This window comes from Nymphaea colorata, chromosome 6 (genome assembly GCF_008831285.2).
Source record: "Nymphaea colorata isolate Beijing-Zhang1983 chromosome 6, ASM883128v2, whole genome shotgun sequence".
NCBI classification, from domain to species: Eukaryota; Viridiplantae; Streptophyta; class Magnoliopsida; order Nymphaeales; family Nymphaeaceae; genus Nymphaea; species Nymphaea colorata.
Genome location: NC_045143.1, coordinates 777,512 through 793,311, shown reverse-complemented (window position 1 = coordinate 793,311; position 15,800 = coordinate 777,512). Strand labels below are relative to the sequence as shown.

General features: G+C 39.8%; 2 protein-coding genes across 2 annotated transcripts; both read right to left on the bottom strand.

Annotated features, from left to right (window-relative positions):
• Nucleotides 1-45: 45 nt before the first annotated feature.
• On the bottom strand, nt 46-1,924 carry LOC116255698 (CASP-like protein 4C1). Its single transcript, XM_031631609.2, is given in 4 exon segments — nt 46-396; nt 514-649; nt 1,299-1,489; nt 1,492-1,924. Coding segments are annotated over 4 exon segments (642 nt in total). The 5' UTR covers nt 1,561-1,924; the 3' UTR covers nt 46-150.
• Nucleotides 1,925-5,682: 3,758 nt separating this feature from the next.
• Nucleotides 5,683-12,116, bottom strand: LOC116256425 (ubiquitin-conjugating enzyme E2 7-like). Its single transcript, XM_031632789.2, has 6 exons — nt 11,896-12,116; nt 11,632-11,734; nt 11,109-11,206; nt 10,904-11,004; nt 8,192-8,269; nt 5,683-5,998 (listed from the first exon to the last, which is right to left on the bottom strand). The coding sequence occupies exons 1-6, from the start codon at nt 11,945-11,947 to the stop codon at nt 5,921-5,923; spliced, it is 510 nt and encodes a 169-aa protein (XP_031488649.1). The 5' UTR covers nt 11,948-12,116; the 3' UTR covers nt 5,683-5,920.
• Nucleotides 12,117-15,800: the final 3,684 nt, after the last annotated feature.

The following is a 15,800-nucleotide window of genomic DNA, read 5'->3' as shown; positions in this document are numbered from 1 at the left end:
ACAAGATTGAACAGATGAAGGGTGTCCAAGGAACACCATCGTCAGTGAATAGGCTGAAGACCAAATAAAATGAAAAACTCAAAATTGCAAATCCGCAGAGGAGACAAGTACCCAATAAAGTTCCTCTCTTTCCCGTTCACATTTCCTTGGTCATACATGAAACCGGGAGCCGGTGGTAATGAAGCAAGCAAGCCGGAAGCCGGACAGCACGGTGGACGCAGCTAGGAAGAGGAAAGCTACAAAGCCGAGGGCAATGGAGATGTAGGATTGGATGCAGAAGGCGTCCGAACCTCCACAAGAAGAACCACTCGATCCGCTGCATAGTTGCCCACCCCTCAGGTTCTGCGTGAGCGTTGTCGCAGAGGAGTTCGCCGAGAAAAGTAGGTAAGCAAACGCCTGGGCAACAGTGGTATCCACAAAAAAACTTTTCAGAAACTATTCCCCAATGCCGAGCATATAAAAGGAAAACACAAAAGATTCAGATTCATGTATTTTGAAGGGTTCCAGCTTTGCCTGGTCATGAGTGAAGTCGAACCATAGTTGGATGGTCTCCGGCATGAGCGTGTTCCCGTTGAGCATCTCCCATAGCGCCGCGCCCATCTCGAAGAAAGAGTACACTGCAATGATGGAATTTACAGCCACCAAGTACCTGAAACAACAGAGGGATCCAGAAAAACTGAGACTCTGTTTGGTGGATGCGGGTCCCCCATTGTTTATGAGATTAATGTCCATGTCCATGCCCGTGCCCAGATCCAGATCCAAGCACACTGGGTTCTACGCCAAATGAGTTTCTGAGGAGTAAGCTTTCAAACTCACTGACTAAGCTAAGCTCAAAACTTAAATCTTCTTTCGATGACAAAGAACTTTCCTAATTTACGATAAACGGGCAGCAAACCCTTCGTGAGCTCTGACCCCGGTGAATAAACACCAGGGAAAACTATGAATTGCCGCTTGACCCAGTTACCAACTATACGGTTCATGGCGAGAACAACGATCAGATTACTAGTTTCTTATGAACTCAGTAGATCATACAAGCGGAACAACTATGGTTCATACTTCACGCTGGTAAGATCAGTCTGAGCAGATGAATCAATTCTTTAGCTTGCTGTGGTTCCCCATTATCAGCCCCGTCGGGCCGTCTGGGACTCGGATTTGGCCGGGAAGCTTCAGCGGATTCCGAGAAAGAGACACTACAACCCGCCAGAGAAAGGGATGGAACTGGATATCGTGAGGGTTCTAGGCTTGACCCAGAACTTTTAACCTTCAACCCCAAATTACAAAGAGAGAGAGGGAGGAACCTGAAGGCGTGGTGGTCGAACCAGCGGGGGCTGGGAGAGGCGTGGGAGTCCATGGCCATGAAGACGGTGGAGGCTAGAAGGAAGCAGAAGGCGACCACCCTGAAGACCAGAGCTAGCGTGTTGAACCGCCTGAGCTTCTGGAGGGACACCGTCGAGTGGAAGCCCGGGGGTGCCCCCTCCTCGCCCCTCCTTCCCTGTTCCTCCTGGGGCTCGGGCTCGCCTGGGCCTCTCCATTCCTCAGGATCTCCGGCGATCTCATCATCGGAAGTGGGTAGCTAAGCAGAAGACGAACCTAGGAGAGCCATAAAAAACAAGAAAGGAGGAGAGACAAGGGGCCTCCGGGTCCAGTAAGAAGAAGAAGAAGAAGAATAGAGGAAGTGGGAAGTTGGGAGGAAGTCTTTTTATTTATGAGGGCGGCATCGAATCACGGGACTCAACCTCTCGAGGCGTCCCATGAGAGAGAGAAGAGAAAGAGGTCTGGTTTTGATTTCTGCCCTCTTTTCTTCGTTCCCTACTTTTCTCTTTAGATCTTTGATTTTGCAACCTCTGGTTAGAGAGAGAGAGAGAGAGAGAGAATGCATCTCATCCCTATATGTGATGGACAAGATCAATCCTAAGGTTTGTACTTCTTAAAATGAATGCCAACTTTTTGATAATTTTATCTTGGGCAGTAGCTTATCGAGTAATTTAGCCGAGAACATGTGTTATGTGTTATCTTAAAAGTAGTTTTTTAACATTTTATATGTTATCTTAAAAATAGTTTTTTAACATTCTCCTTTCTCATTATATGATGTTCTCCTTTCTCATTATATGATGTTTGCTTAAAAGTAAGTGATGTCTTGGCAAATTTCAACTAAAAGCTGATCCCAGTTGGACGAACGGGAAGCAGATATCTTTGAAATTAGTCATATACTTCCAACTCCATGCCTTTCTCTGTCCCAACCTAATCCATGGGCCATAGCTAACGCTTGTGGCCCCATGAGTCGACTCGTTCAAATAATCGAGTAAAGTTCAAGTTTACTGAACTCGAATTGTTAAAGCTCGACTCGGCTCAAAATAATGTGTAGCGATTTTTTAAATATCTGACTCGTTTTTTTAATTAAAAACCTATATATTGGCGTTAATTAATTATGTAAGTTTTGTAAAAACTTGTCGAGCCTTAATCAAGTCAAGCTCGATTTATGGCAAAGTAATAGTTCATATATTCAAACGAGTTTGTCGAGCCTTAATCGAGTCGAGATCGAGCCCAAGCTCAACACGTCACTGTCTTTTTTTGTCGAGCTTGAGCTGTTTTTGTTGAGCTATTCTCAAGGTTTCATTAGTCGAGCCGAGCTCGAGCAGGCTGAACTTGGGCTCGACTAGGCTCGTACTGGTGTAGGCACCTCATGGAATTTCTTACTGACCATGATTTTAAGACATTCAATAAAACTACACCGGCCCCTATATATCTCCTAACACTCTACTTTATTCAACTAAGGCTGGATAAACCAAACTTGGCTACAGATTGATGACCCGAACGGAGTTAATGGGTCAGACATGCTAATAGATCTTGACCTGAATTGCTTAATTAAGCCTGTTCAGATAGAGAATTATAAAGTAATAATTGTATCAGTAATAACAATGTATTATTTTACGTGTTGAATAAAATATGACGTCACTAACCGAATTCCAATCAGCCTAGCTTTGGCGTTTCAGTTGAGAATAGTTATCTCAGATATCTTATCCCACTTTTGTGATCACTCTGGATTTGAAGTAGTTGGTTAAGATTCACAACCCATTCGGCTTGAATCCAAATTTGTTAAGCTAAATTTTATTTGGATACAAGCAGTACTTATTTTGGATCTTGTTGATACTAAATTCGAAAGCGTTCTTGGACATGAAAAGGAAAAGGTTTGAACTATTTTTTGTTGGACCCAATATCGGTGCAGGCAGGGATATTCGCTCCATGTTCAATTTCACATTATTGGATGTTTGTTTGCATTCAGCTTATTTCTCGATCAGATTTTAGTTCTAATTGGATTGTGATAGGAGTGGATCCAGTCCGCACTTGCAAGCGGATCACATGATATGGCGACTTACCTTCAGAAGATCCATCTACAACCACCATTTGTTCTTTGGTTTTTTTTTTTTCTCTTTTTTCCACACGATGAGTTGCCATCTGCATAAGAAATGGTCGGATGATATTGTCCGTGGAAATTCAGGATTAATTTCACCACTCGAGCGAGAGCCAAAACTTCCTTTCCTTTCCTTTCTTTTTATTATTAGATTCTTATTATTAGAGTTCAGAGTTGCATTGGTACTAAACAGTCACATCTCTATATACTTTAATTTGGACATAAGATTCATCTCTTTTTACGACACATAAGATAGCCCTTTGATTCCATTTAAAGACACGCTACATAACACATCCCAACTTTACGTAATTGCGGCTTTTTTGCAACACAAAATCTATTGTTCTAAAAAATATATATTATGATCATTGATTGAATTAATTCTTTTTTATGTTCTTATGTTGATTAGATGTCGAAAGACAACAAGTGGCAGCTGTTCCTCCTTAAGGGTCAAAACTGAGTGTACTTTCTACTGGTCGAGAGTCCATCACAACACAATAGCGTGTCAGTGTTGTTAGGATGGCAAACTAATTCCAATTCAAGTGTGGCACTTGTTCAGTTTTGAACATTCGGAATTTCATTTTGTTCATCGATATTTCCTATTCGATTGGAAAGGATCTTGCGGATCCTAATGGCTCCCACCTTATAAGATAACAAATTCAAGTTTGTCTATCATATGAGATTGAAATAGTAAAAGCTAGGTCTATATTGAGCCATTAACAACCTACGAATTATGCCACAAAGGAAACTTTTGAAATCCTGAAAGATCTACTAAGTATTTACGAGTGAATAGGTCAGGCTGGAGAAAGAAGGAATGAACAAAACTCCAACATTGCAGTTGAAACAAGATAAATTCAGGATCACGCTGCTCCAGGCAAAGGATCAATTTGCATGTATAGTTCCAATTTTATTTAAATTGGATGAATATACAAGGTGACCATTTTGAATTGACGTTTCAGTCTACACTACCAACATGACAAAAGCAGCCCTCTGTCTCTCTTTCCCGGGTTTTTTGCTGTTTCACTTTTCTTGTGATACTCCGGTAGGTGGATGAGAGGAACTTCTCTTCCTTGTTTTGGGATTTTGGGACTTGCAAGTCATTCAGTTTCATATTTGTTTTTTTTTTCAGGATCTTCCTCTTCATCTTCTTGCTTCATGTAGGCAGGAGATGGGGAAGATGGTTCCAGAAGGTAGAGAGACCAACAATATTTTGTTGATTCTGTAAGCAAACGTGTCGACTATGTGCATGGGAAGAAAAACACGGAAATGGGAAGCAGAAAGGAGACGAATTTGAAGTAATCACTGTAATGGGCACTTAGGTGCTTCGGGGGTTTGCTGGAGGGTTCGTCTAACAACGGGACGAAGAGAACCAGAGTTTCGTTTTGCGGCAAAGTGGCGGACGGATAATGTGATTTAGTTTCAGGTACTTCTGAGTCGGTTTACCACAGCAGTCCATTGTCTTTAAGAATGTTTCGAGTTCGTGTGTGGGCAATTTCCCACACAAATCCATAAATAATATTTTTTTTATATTGGTATTTAGGGTATTTTTTTCATTTATATGCTGATGCACCTTAAAAATATATAATTTTATTATATCCCTTAAACCAAATATTTATAATAATCACTAGTAGCAAATACTTACCGTGATCCCATGAATGAGTGAATGATTACTTTGTTTATCTATAGTCATCCAAAGTCATTATTCACTCATGAAGGTTATCTGATTTTTCACAGTACAGTAAGATTCTCCGCATTTTTTTCCATAACTCTCAGCATTTTTTTCATAACCCCAAGAGGGACACTGGCTAGTGCAAAAGAATGGCATGCTTGGTCCTTATTTAGGTTTGCCGATAGCTTAAAAACACACCCACATTATAATTCAATAAGAACTGCAGGAGAGCCTGTGACGACAGATTGGCACAAGCTACTTAGACTCACCTCCTGATCCTGTCTCGCTCCTTACCCAGTTCTGCTTGAGCTTGACTAATCGTATTTCCGGTGAATTACCCTCGACTTGAGATTTGAATTTGGTGCATTCACTTCGTAACACCTCAAAACTTTTTATTAGCAAAGCCAACAGTTCCTTTTTGGTTGCTAGTTCTCCCTTTTGGTTGCTAGTTGGTACTGGAATGAGGCAGAATACGAGCCTCTGGCTATTGATTTATTACGTATTGTTGTGCAAACGGGTTTGAGATTTTTTGAAGTCTAGATTTAGGTAACTTATGTCAGTAAGAAGAAAAATCAGTTTAATAGAAGATAATAGTAACAAGTCCTAAAACACAAACTGAAAGATCCTATTCAGGAATAAATCCAGTTGAGTACAAAGAAAAGCCTCCGATTACATGTTGATTGAGACTCGCTTCACTGGACACTACAAAATAGAAGGTGGCACGAGAATCTCAATTGAAACTCGAAACTTTTTTACTCCATTTAACCACAACCATAGATATCATACCGTTGGATGACCACAAGCAAGTTCAATCATCCAAGAAGCAACAGTCGGGTCAAGGTTCAGAACATTTCTTGGGATTTCCTAACAATGCGACTTACTTTCCTCTTGAATTCGTCCCTCCTCTCCCTCCATTCTTTCTGTAAAGCAAAAGACGGATTGTGTTAATGAAACATGGCCTGGCAAAACCTTCAGTGCTTTCAGTTATGAAACATCAGCATCACAAATGTTGAAGGCTAGCTTTTATAAAAAGCGTCTGACGGTAGAAGCATTTAAGAAATGAATAGATCAAGCTGTAAACAGAAGGAATGGACAAAACTCCAACATTGCAGTTGAAACAAGATAAATTCAGGATCCCACTGCGCCAGGCAAATGATGAATTAACATGTACATTGGATAAAAATACAAGTGGCTGTCTCGGAGCAACGTTGGTGTTTCAGTTTACATTATTAAACATAACAAATTACAGCCCTCAGGCATATGTAGAGTTTGAACAATTTTTTATAACAATATACGCTCTTCTGTCCATTACCTTCTCTTTTTAAAAGAACATATTACTATCTTAACATCCGGACAGTTTAACAGTGCAAGTCCATGATGTGGCCTTAAGAAATAGCCTAGTTGAGACTAGTTGGACTAATCAAGACTAGTAAACGTTCCAAAATAATTCTACAATATAAAATTGAGAATATGATGATCTACAAATTAACAATCTGCGACAGCCAATAACAACAAAAGAATCCCAAATAGTCTCACCTCCTTAGGGTACCCTGGATTAACCTGGGTCCCCCAATTAGATCTAAGCACTAGTATACTTCACATGCAGCTAAAAAGCCAAGCTGCAGACTCCAATTGACCGTGGTTAAATGTTCAAGAGGTTTAAAAAATTGTAAGAAAATCTTTGCATAAATTTCGAGATATATTAGGAGAAATTTATAAGTTAAACCATTAAATGCCATGAGAAAGCATACCAAATTTGGGTTCCAAAACATTATTCAAATTTTTTCTTTTATTGTCTCAACCTTCAAGATTACAAACTCTTAAACTAGTAGTTACCTTCATTACATACCGTGGTGCTGAGAAGACTCTCTCTCCCTCTCTACCCCACAAAAAACATTCATACAATTACCCCACCACCACCTGTAATAATAATGCCCCACTTGCTACTGCTATAACCTTGGTTCAAGCATATCTTTTTATTAGTTTCAGGTTTACCAGTTTCCCATTTCTGAATCAATTTCTAAATAAATTAGCCACTTAACTACGAAGTCCAAAATTATATATCGATCAAAAGCACATAAGCGAAGCTGATAGAGTCTGCCAAAGCAGGAGGTAGGCGTCCAGGCATAATAAACTTAGATTCACATTACCAATAGTTGGCCTACAACAATTCTCCACTATGTTGGTCCACCAAACTTGTGCTAATCTGTAAAATAAAATATGGTTGCAAAGCCATAGGGCTTACTGCTGACAGATTCTCTCCATCACAAAAACAAGGTATCAACATGGGCTCAGCCTAACTTCAAACTCTTAACATGAAGCCACACTTCCATAATGGGTGGACAGCAAAATGATCATTGTTACAAACAATCATCAAAATAGGCATATGGGTGCATACTGTACATGCCATGCAGGAGTTCATGGAAAATTTTATCTGAGAGAGAAAGAGAGAAGAGGTGGGCCCTAAAGGTGTTAGTGCTTTCATCAAGCATCTAAAAGTGAAGCAGGTACAAAAGTCTGAATCCTAGAATACATAATGTATCAAGGGCCTGAGCAGTAGCAGAGACAAATGTGGGCTGCTGTGGACAAGCTGCGATAGACTGTTGTCCACACCAGCCCCACAAATTTTCTTTAATTTCAAATGGATGCCTTCAATTATTCACTGATTTGTATATATTGGTGCATCGGCGCCCCTTAAGGGTACGAGAATTTTTAAAATATTGCCCCTCATTTCAAATTTTCTGGCTCCACATTGGGCCTGAGGCACATACTTGGACCGTAAGTTCTGGAAGCTCTAATACAAGAGTCCGGAACATATAGCCTACATGACATGTCATCGACTCACCAAGTAGGTTGATGCACACAAGGATTATGTTTGCCTCAAGTGTAGGTCGGGTTGGCCTTTGGGTTGGGTTAAGATATGGACCACAAACTGGTTAGTCTGTGTAGGTAGATGATTATGTTCAAGTTGGTTAATATTCGTCAAAATTAGATTTCCTCAAATCCAGCATGTATTCAATGTTGAAGAGAATTTTTTATCTTTTCCAGATTGGAGGTTGGGAGAAAAATAAGATGACAAGCACAAGAAATAATAAGACACAGATTGCACTTACTGCAGCTTCAATGTTGGCAGGAGATTCATCATTGGGACTTGAAAGCATGGAAATTATGCTCAACACTATGCTCTCAACCTGCACAGTTAATAGTACGATCGTGTAAGTAACTAAAAGATACAAGCATTGATCAGAAAACCATCCACATAAAATCGTAACATACCTATAAGACTACAAAAAAATTATATTTAGCCAACGGAAAACATCACAGAAAACCAAAACTGTATTTGATTTGCAGCAAATCTCAAAGGAATCCACACAAAGATTGATACAACAGTGAATCCAACCAATCATCCCGGGAAAGAAAAGTCAAACACAAACCTAGCAAATTCAGATAAGCCTTAAGATTAGCACCACAAAGACCTTTTATAGAAGGCAACTCTAGCTGGATCTTGCATAGAAGACATATGTACTATCAAACAACCTATGAATCAATTGAAAACACATGTTTTTCCAGTGCGTACCCACCAAAGCTTATAAAGCCACAAGTCTGAAAGTAAACCTTAATTATACATCTGATTTACTACCAACTCCTGACTCTCGAGTCCTTTGACATGAAGCCAGTCAGGTGAGCAAAAGTACCTGTGGATGTAGAATCCTGCTACAGTGCATAGCACCTGAATCCACAGTACGTTAACACACACAAAAACACATATTAACCGATGGTGTGCCTAAACCAATGCCCACGTATGCATTTTCTAATCACTAGCATGTCATAACCAAGATATGATCTACAACGACAATGTCCACACATATATATCTTATAAATTTAATAATAACTAATAAGACCCCATAGCCATCACATTCACCCTTCAGAAACGCAAACCATTGAGCTCTTATTTTTCTCTCTAGTCAAAATCTGATGCCAAAGCCAAGCAATAGAGTTTTTAACTTCACCAGCCATTGTGTAGTGTAATTCCAAACACAAAAGCTGCTGTGCCTTGGCCCTTCAAGATGAACTATGGGCACAGATGCACAATTCGAGAAGACATCAAATAGGGTTATGCATCCAAAGTTCTAGAGCACACAAAATTACACCTGCCATTTCTCAAACTCTTTCAGATGCTGTTTTGTAGTCAGGAAGGCATTTGATTAGATTAGCCAAATATTCACATTTGCAATTGGCATTAATAGCAAAAACAAATTATTCGAGCATGTAAAAAACTTCGCATGGATGATATAAACCACTTAAGAACATAAAGGACTACATGAATGATGAATCCATTCACATTTCAAATATATAAGATGTATGCTCCTCCGAAGATTCCTTTCTCACAATTCTGGAGGTCATTCCTCTGTGGTGAAAATATGCATTTCATGCTACATAACTCTGCAAACAGGTAATAATTTTCCTTTCATCTTCACTCCATCTCTGTGAGTTCTTTGTATCTCAAAGTTGCACACTTGTCCTCTTTGTGTGTTGTCCACCACACACAGAAGCTGTTGGTCATCCATATTATAGAGGCTTGTCAGTGAAAATTTCTTTAATCCAGTTGCATTTTATTGATTCTTTCCCACATAAATTTCTTTACCAATAATCGCACTTCTTCAGTGCCTTTCACCAACAGGTATTATATTCTTGTCCAATTGTATTTCAAACTCAACCAATCAAAAATTTAGGAATTCACTCAACAACAGACTCCAGCCCATACAACAGAATCCACTAATTCTTGGATGTACGACTGAAATTGCTTTTTAAGCTGATACAATCTCTCAATTTCTTATCTAAAGAGGGGTATAGAGAGCCTGATGTGAAGTCCTACAGCAACAGCAAGTCCAGAGGAGTTTTAACCCTTTAGGTCCTCTTTGTAGAACCTTTGTCACCATTAACTTGTGGGGTGGTCCACAGCCATTTGATGTGCATGCAGTTGTCCTCCCTTTACAGGACCACATATGAACAAATGGAAACTGATCAAGTCAAGCACAATTAAGCATGTAAGAGGCCATTTAACAGTTCCATGTGATCTACAGAGTGAAAACATGTTTCCATAACATGAAAACAGACAAGGCAAACTCAGACAGAGATACCAATAAAAATTCATAATCTCTAGTTGACCGTAGATACCATTCAAGTGGGTCAGTCTGGCAAAATTATGATTTCTTTACAATAATGTGAAGACCCCTTTATTTCATTGACACACTATCTTTTCTTGTACGAGAAGAAGAAATCACCATTTCCTTGGGGATGGGATTGTTGCACCTTCACCCATGCCTACACTTTGAATCATGGTTGACTTGGGCAAGATTTGTTATTATGTGTTTTTTGATATATTGAAAGCACTGTACGCTGACAAGTGACAGGCACAGTACAGAGAGAGACTAGACGAGACTTGGGTCCAAACAAACCCTTACCATTGCCTTCAAAAGACCCTTACCATTGCCTTCAAAAAAAAAAAAGGAAGAAGAAATTAACTGCCCTAGTAGCGATTTCTATGCAAAATAACGCATGAATACAAGAAAATTTCCTTCAAGTTAGAGAAAACAGAAGCTATTTCTCGAACCGCTGCTACATGAGAACATCCTAGATTAGCAAACCGTAAGTCTAGTGGAAATGTGATAATACTAGCAATCCAGTTGCAAGACGTGTTTCAAAACCAAAACCAATAAATACATAGCACCCATTCTTAAATCAAGCAACCAGAACATAACCAGAAACACACATAGCTTGGAGACGACCAAAGGAATAAGGATCGTATTAATCAGTAACGATACCGTATGGACAGGCGACCATCGCTCACTTGCAAGCTCGTAACCATTTGGATCATCACCAGGAGCATGAAGAATCGATATGCAAACCCGTCCATCAGGATAAACTGAATATTCAGAAGCCAGTCACAATCATAGAGGATATTAACAACTCTGCAAATTCACCAGGAGCAAATGGAGAAGAAGATGCCAGTGAGGTAGGGTTCACAACCATTTGGATGCCACATGTCCGATGTGAACCGGACTGATGGAGGACTGTTGGGATAATTAGGTGGGAAGCTCATTATTGCATTGAAATAGCCTCCATCGCTGAAATCGAAAGCCCCGAGCAGAAACAAAATCAATCAGGGACTGGTACAAACGAATATCCAACAAACACTAAATAAACAAACAACAAATTATAGAGGTAAAATCAGAATGTGCAGCGGCCACCACTGTGACTTCTATCAATAAACCAATAAGCGGAGCAGACAAATTCAGTTAAACAAATAATTCAACAATCAATATCCAATAAAAAAAAAGCTCCCTAGAAGAGATCCTGAGGAGGAATAAAAGAAAAACATTGGCAATCATTGACTCCAAAGCTCAATTACACTAGTGAACTACAGTTCCACATCATCCATCAAAAAATCCGACAAGGCGCCAAATAAATGAATAAAGACGATCATCAGGCCCTCGGTGGGAGCCCAGAAAGGCAGAAACATTGAAAATAACAGAGAGAGAGAGGGACTCACTATAATGTGTCAGGGGGTCCGATGATGGTTACGCTCCACTCGAAGATGTTGGAGTCATCGACCAGGCCGGCGGAGAAACCATCGACCGGATTCCTAGAGAGATCTGAGGAATAAGGGGCAAACACCACCACCACCACGAACAACAAGAAGACAAAGACAAGATCTTTCACAACCACATCGATTTCCAAAACAGAAAACGGAAGAAAGAAAGAAAAGGGAAGGGAGGCGTCCAACGAGAGAGAGAGAGGATCTAACTGTTACCACCTTTGAGTTGCTTGTGGAGAAGAAGGCTCGCCTGAGTAGGCGCGATAGCCATGAGCAGCCGCACCTTTCCCCTGGTCGAAAGACAGAGAGAAAGAGAGAGAGGGAGGTGGACGTGAAAAAAAGACAGAGAGAGAGAGCGAGAGGTGTGGATGTGAGAGAAGAAACGGAGCAGCCTCGAAATTCGGCGGCGGTGACGAAATCGACGAGAGGGAAGCTGGCTGCTCTGTTCTTTGTTTTATAGTTTCTCCTTTGCACCGGGGTCGGTTCAAATTCGAGTCGAATTGATCCGTTCGGTTTTCCTTCTCCATCTCTCTCAAATCTCGACGCCTTTCGAATCCGGTTTAAGCCCCCAAGCACGGATCGTCGAGTCTAGGTTCCGGGTTTCTGCTAGATGTGAAAGTTGAAACCCTCAATTTGGATCGGGTCCGATTTTAATTTTGGCTCGCTGGTGTTTCATTACCGCACGTCTCAACCTCAAATTTCTTTTGGGACCATTTATTTGAGATCAGATCAAACCTTCCACAGTTTGGATATCCTGCCTCGAGTTTAACATAAAATGCGACTTAATTGAATATCAGCCTTGTTGTTGTGTTTTTTATTTGGATATATAAGGGGTCAGGTGTTTTTAATCGCATGGTCATTATTGTTGTTGTTCGTTGCAACCGGTGGCAAGTTCGACACTTGAGTTAAACAATGTATCGTAGATCCATGCGAAACAAACCAAAACCTTAAAAGGTTAGGCATATGGGCTTGCGGGTTTTACGTATGATGCGGTTTATCCTAAATAAATATTAAAGAAGAAAAGAATAATTCTTAATCAAATATGCATATTAGTAAGCTAATGCTTACACGTAATACTAAGCTCGTGAAATATGCCATAAATATTCGGAGAGCTAACTGAAAGCCTAGGGATCAAATAAGGTGACAGTTGCAGACTTGGGCAAGCTAGTTTGCCCTATCAATCACTACGGCAAAATATGTTCTGGATTCTCCTTAAACTGCATGGGTTGAATATTAATTTTTTGACATGATTCAAAAAAAAAAAAAAAGGTTCAATTATATAACTGAATGGAGATTAGGTTAGGTTAGGTAACATGCAGTTGATAAGTGTTTATGACACTCGGCTTAGTGAATTTTCAAGGCCTTTAACTTGAAAAAAGGCTTAGAATTCAACAACCCAAGTCCAATATGTATAGATTTTCTTTGATGAAATTGGAATACGCTTGTTAATAAAAATTAAGTTTCGTCACAAAAAGAATACCCATTTATTATTTTGGTTTCCCACTCTTTATGATGTTCATCTCATCCCGAGGGGGCTGTGGCATAACCACTGGAACAGGTGAGAGTCAGTCTGGTTGTCAATTCAGTTTTTATGGTTGCTACTTTTCTGAACTGCATATACTCTAAATGCATGGCATAACGCTTTAGTTGACCGGTGTACTGCTATTCATGTAGGTCTCAAAGAAAGAGCATCGAGCACGCCATGACCAACTGAGTGGCTGTAACACTGTTAGGAGCTCTCTAAAAGGTGCATCCACACTAACTTGGCTCTACCGCGGAAGCCCTGAAAAGCTTGGGCAGATCTACGGTGAATGGGGTGCAAATTGAGAGGACCCACTTGGAATCAAAGACCTGATATGCATGCTTCTTCTTTTCCGGTGTTCTTCTACGGTTGGAAGAAGAGAGAAAGAAAAGGAGCGAGAGAAGAAGCCATTTGTGTCCACAAGTTGGCGTTCTTGTGTTGCAGGTAGGCGTCCTTCTCTTTTTCCTTTATTTGGGTGATCATGGTGGGCTTGAGGAAAAGGAGGAGGACCAAAACGGAGGTCATCGCATTTTGGACGGTTCCCTTTGTTGCGTGCACAACAACAAAGGTGCTTAGTGGAGAATATTTGCAGACAACCATGGCCTCTCTCTCTCTCTCTAGATCTTTCTGATCTTTCTCTGCATCGGACCGCCATGGACGCTGTTCCATAAATCCAGTGCTCAAAGAATAAGAATTTGGTGCATCTCTTCTTCTCTCTTTCCCGATCGGGACGTGCATGTGTAGACTTCTACACAAGGAAGACGTATATTTGAAAGACATGCTGAAATAAGAAAATCTGCTTACAAATTAAGCTAACTATTGTTTATATATAATATATTGTAGCGGTGCACATTCTTAGAATTGGTTTCATCTACCTTTTGTTTCATGGAAACATTCTATATATAATTGATTGGGCATTAATGTTGGAGTGTGTCGAATATTTCATTTTGGACGATGCGTGCAGCAGTTATTGACCTATGGATCTTGTTGGACGCACGAAAGAACTTGGAAATTGCCATTCTATTATCCTCGGTATCACAAATCATTATTACTAGCGCCTGTTGAGGGGGGGAAAAAATCACTTGAATCAAGAGATTAATATCAAGTTTCCCAAACCTAAAACGAAGGGGAAAGATGCAATAATATATAATGAGGCAACCGGGTGAATGTCAAACACATTATAAATTTTCATCAAACACAATTAGGGGTGGAGTTAGAAAATTTTCATGAGTTGGATTGAGTTAAAGTTTTTAAATTTTGACAATAGCTAAAATCTCATTTTTCAAAATTTTTATATAAAACAAGTGAAATTTTTTAACTTTTACATGTTTTTTTTTTTTAATTGAGGTGGAGCCAGGGCCCAAGTGGGCCCTACCTTGACTCCGCCCCTGAACACACTCAACGAAATCAGTTTGATTGGCGTGTTTGGATGACACCTTTGAAAAAATGGTTTCTTAATTATTTTTTAAAAATTGGTTTGTGTTTTTGGATGACACACTTCAAACTCTTCTTCTTCTTTTTTTTTTTGTTAATAACTTAAGGGGACTAGGTTATTTAATCATTTTGAAATCCATGTTTTTTCAAAAAAATATGCTTGACAATACCTGGTTTTGGTGTCATCCAAAGACTCCGAAAAAAACTGTTTTGTCGCGAAAAATCTGTTTTGAGATGTCATCCAAACACGATCTGATGAGATGGATGGTCGTATGATATCTAAATCGAGGTGAAATTTGTTGTTGGAGTCAGAGATTGTTGGGAACATAAACATTTGTCGAACAACATATTAACATTCAATGAATTTATCCCAAAGATTAGAGCACATTCTTCAAACTCTTTCTTTAATAAAACATTAACAAGGCACGAAAGACCCCGAGTGGAAGTTGGGCAAGAAAAAGAATTACTTTTGTTTACCCATTTGGTCGATAAGCAAGTCTGCACTGAACCAATGGAATCCGAAACTTGGTGAATGGCACACACTCTAGCTCCCTACATTTTATCGAAAAAGAAAAAGATAATGGGTACTTTCATCATTTAGTATTAGTTCACTGGTGATATATATATAAAATGTGCGGAATCACTCATGTAGTTCGGAATCCAAGAACATTGCTGTGAACTCGAGTTTCATATACAAATGTAACCGATCCGATTACAGCTCCAGTTGACGCCAGGAGGATTCTAGACCATCTGGCCAACAGCGGTTCAAATAAAAGAGAAGCATCTTTTCTTTCCCTTTTCTTGATAAGGATGCCAGTTCATAATGGTGTGTCTCTCTTTCCCCAGATCAAGACAAGCAGCCAACGGTTTGGATTCTATAGCGCCAAAAACCATTAATGAAAGTTAACATGGATCTAATGTCCGTTTTGGATCCGGGTCCTAAACTGTCAAATCCACACAACATTCATATGTAATAAAGTTGGATATTTATTGGATCCAGTCGAATATCTGACTCTGATTTGACATGAAACTGAATACATTTAGCAATCGGATCCACCATTGGATTCAGGTTGGATCTAGCCTTGACTGACTCCACTTAATTGGATTCATGACTCGTATTCAGACCCTACTTCCTAAGAACAAGATCCTAGAATGTGTTCTTCTTCTT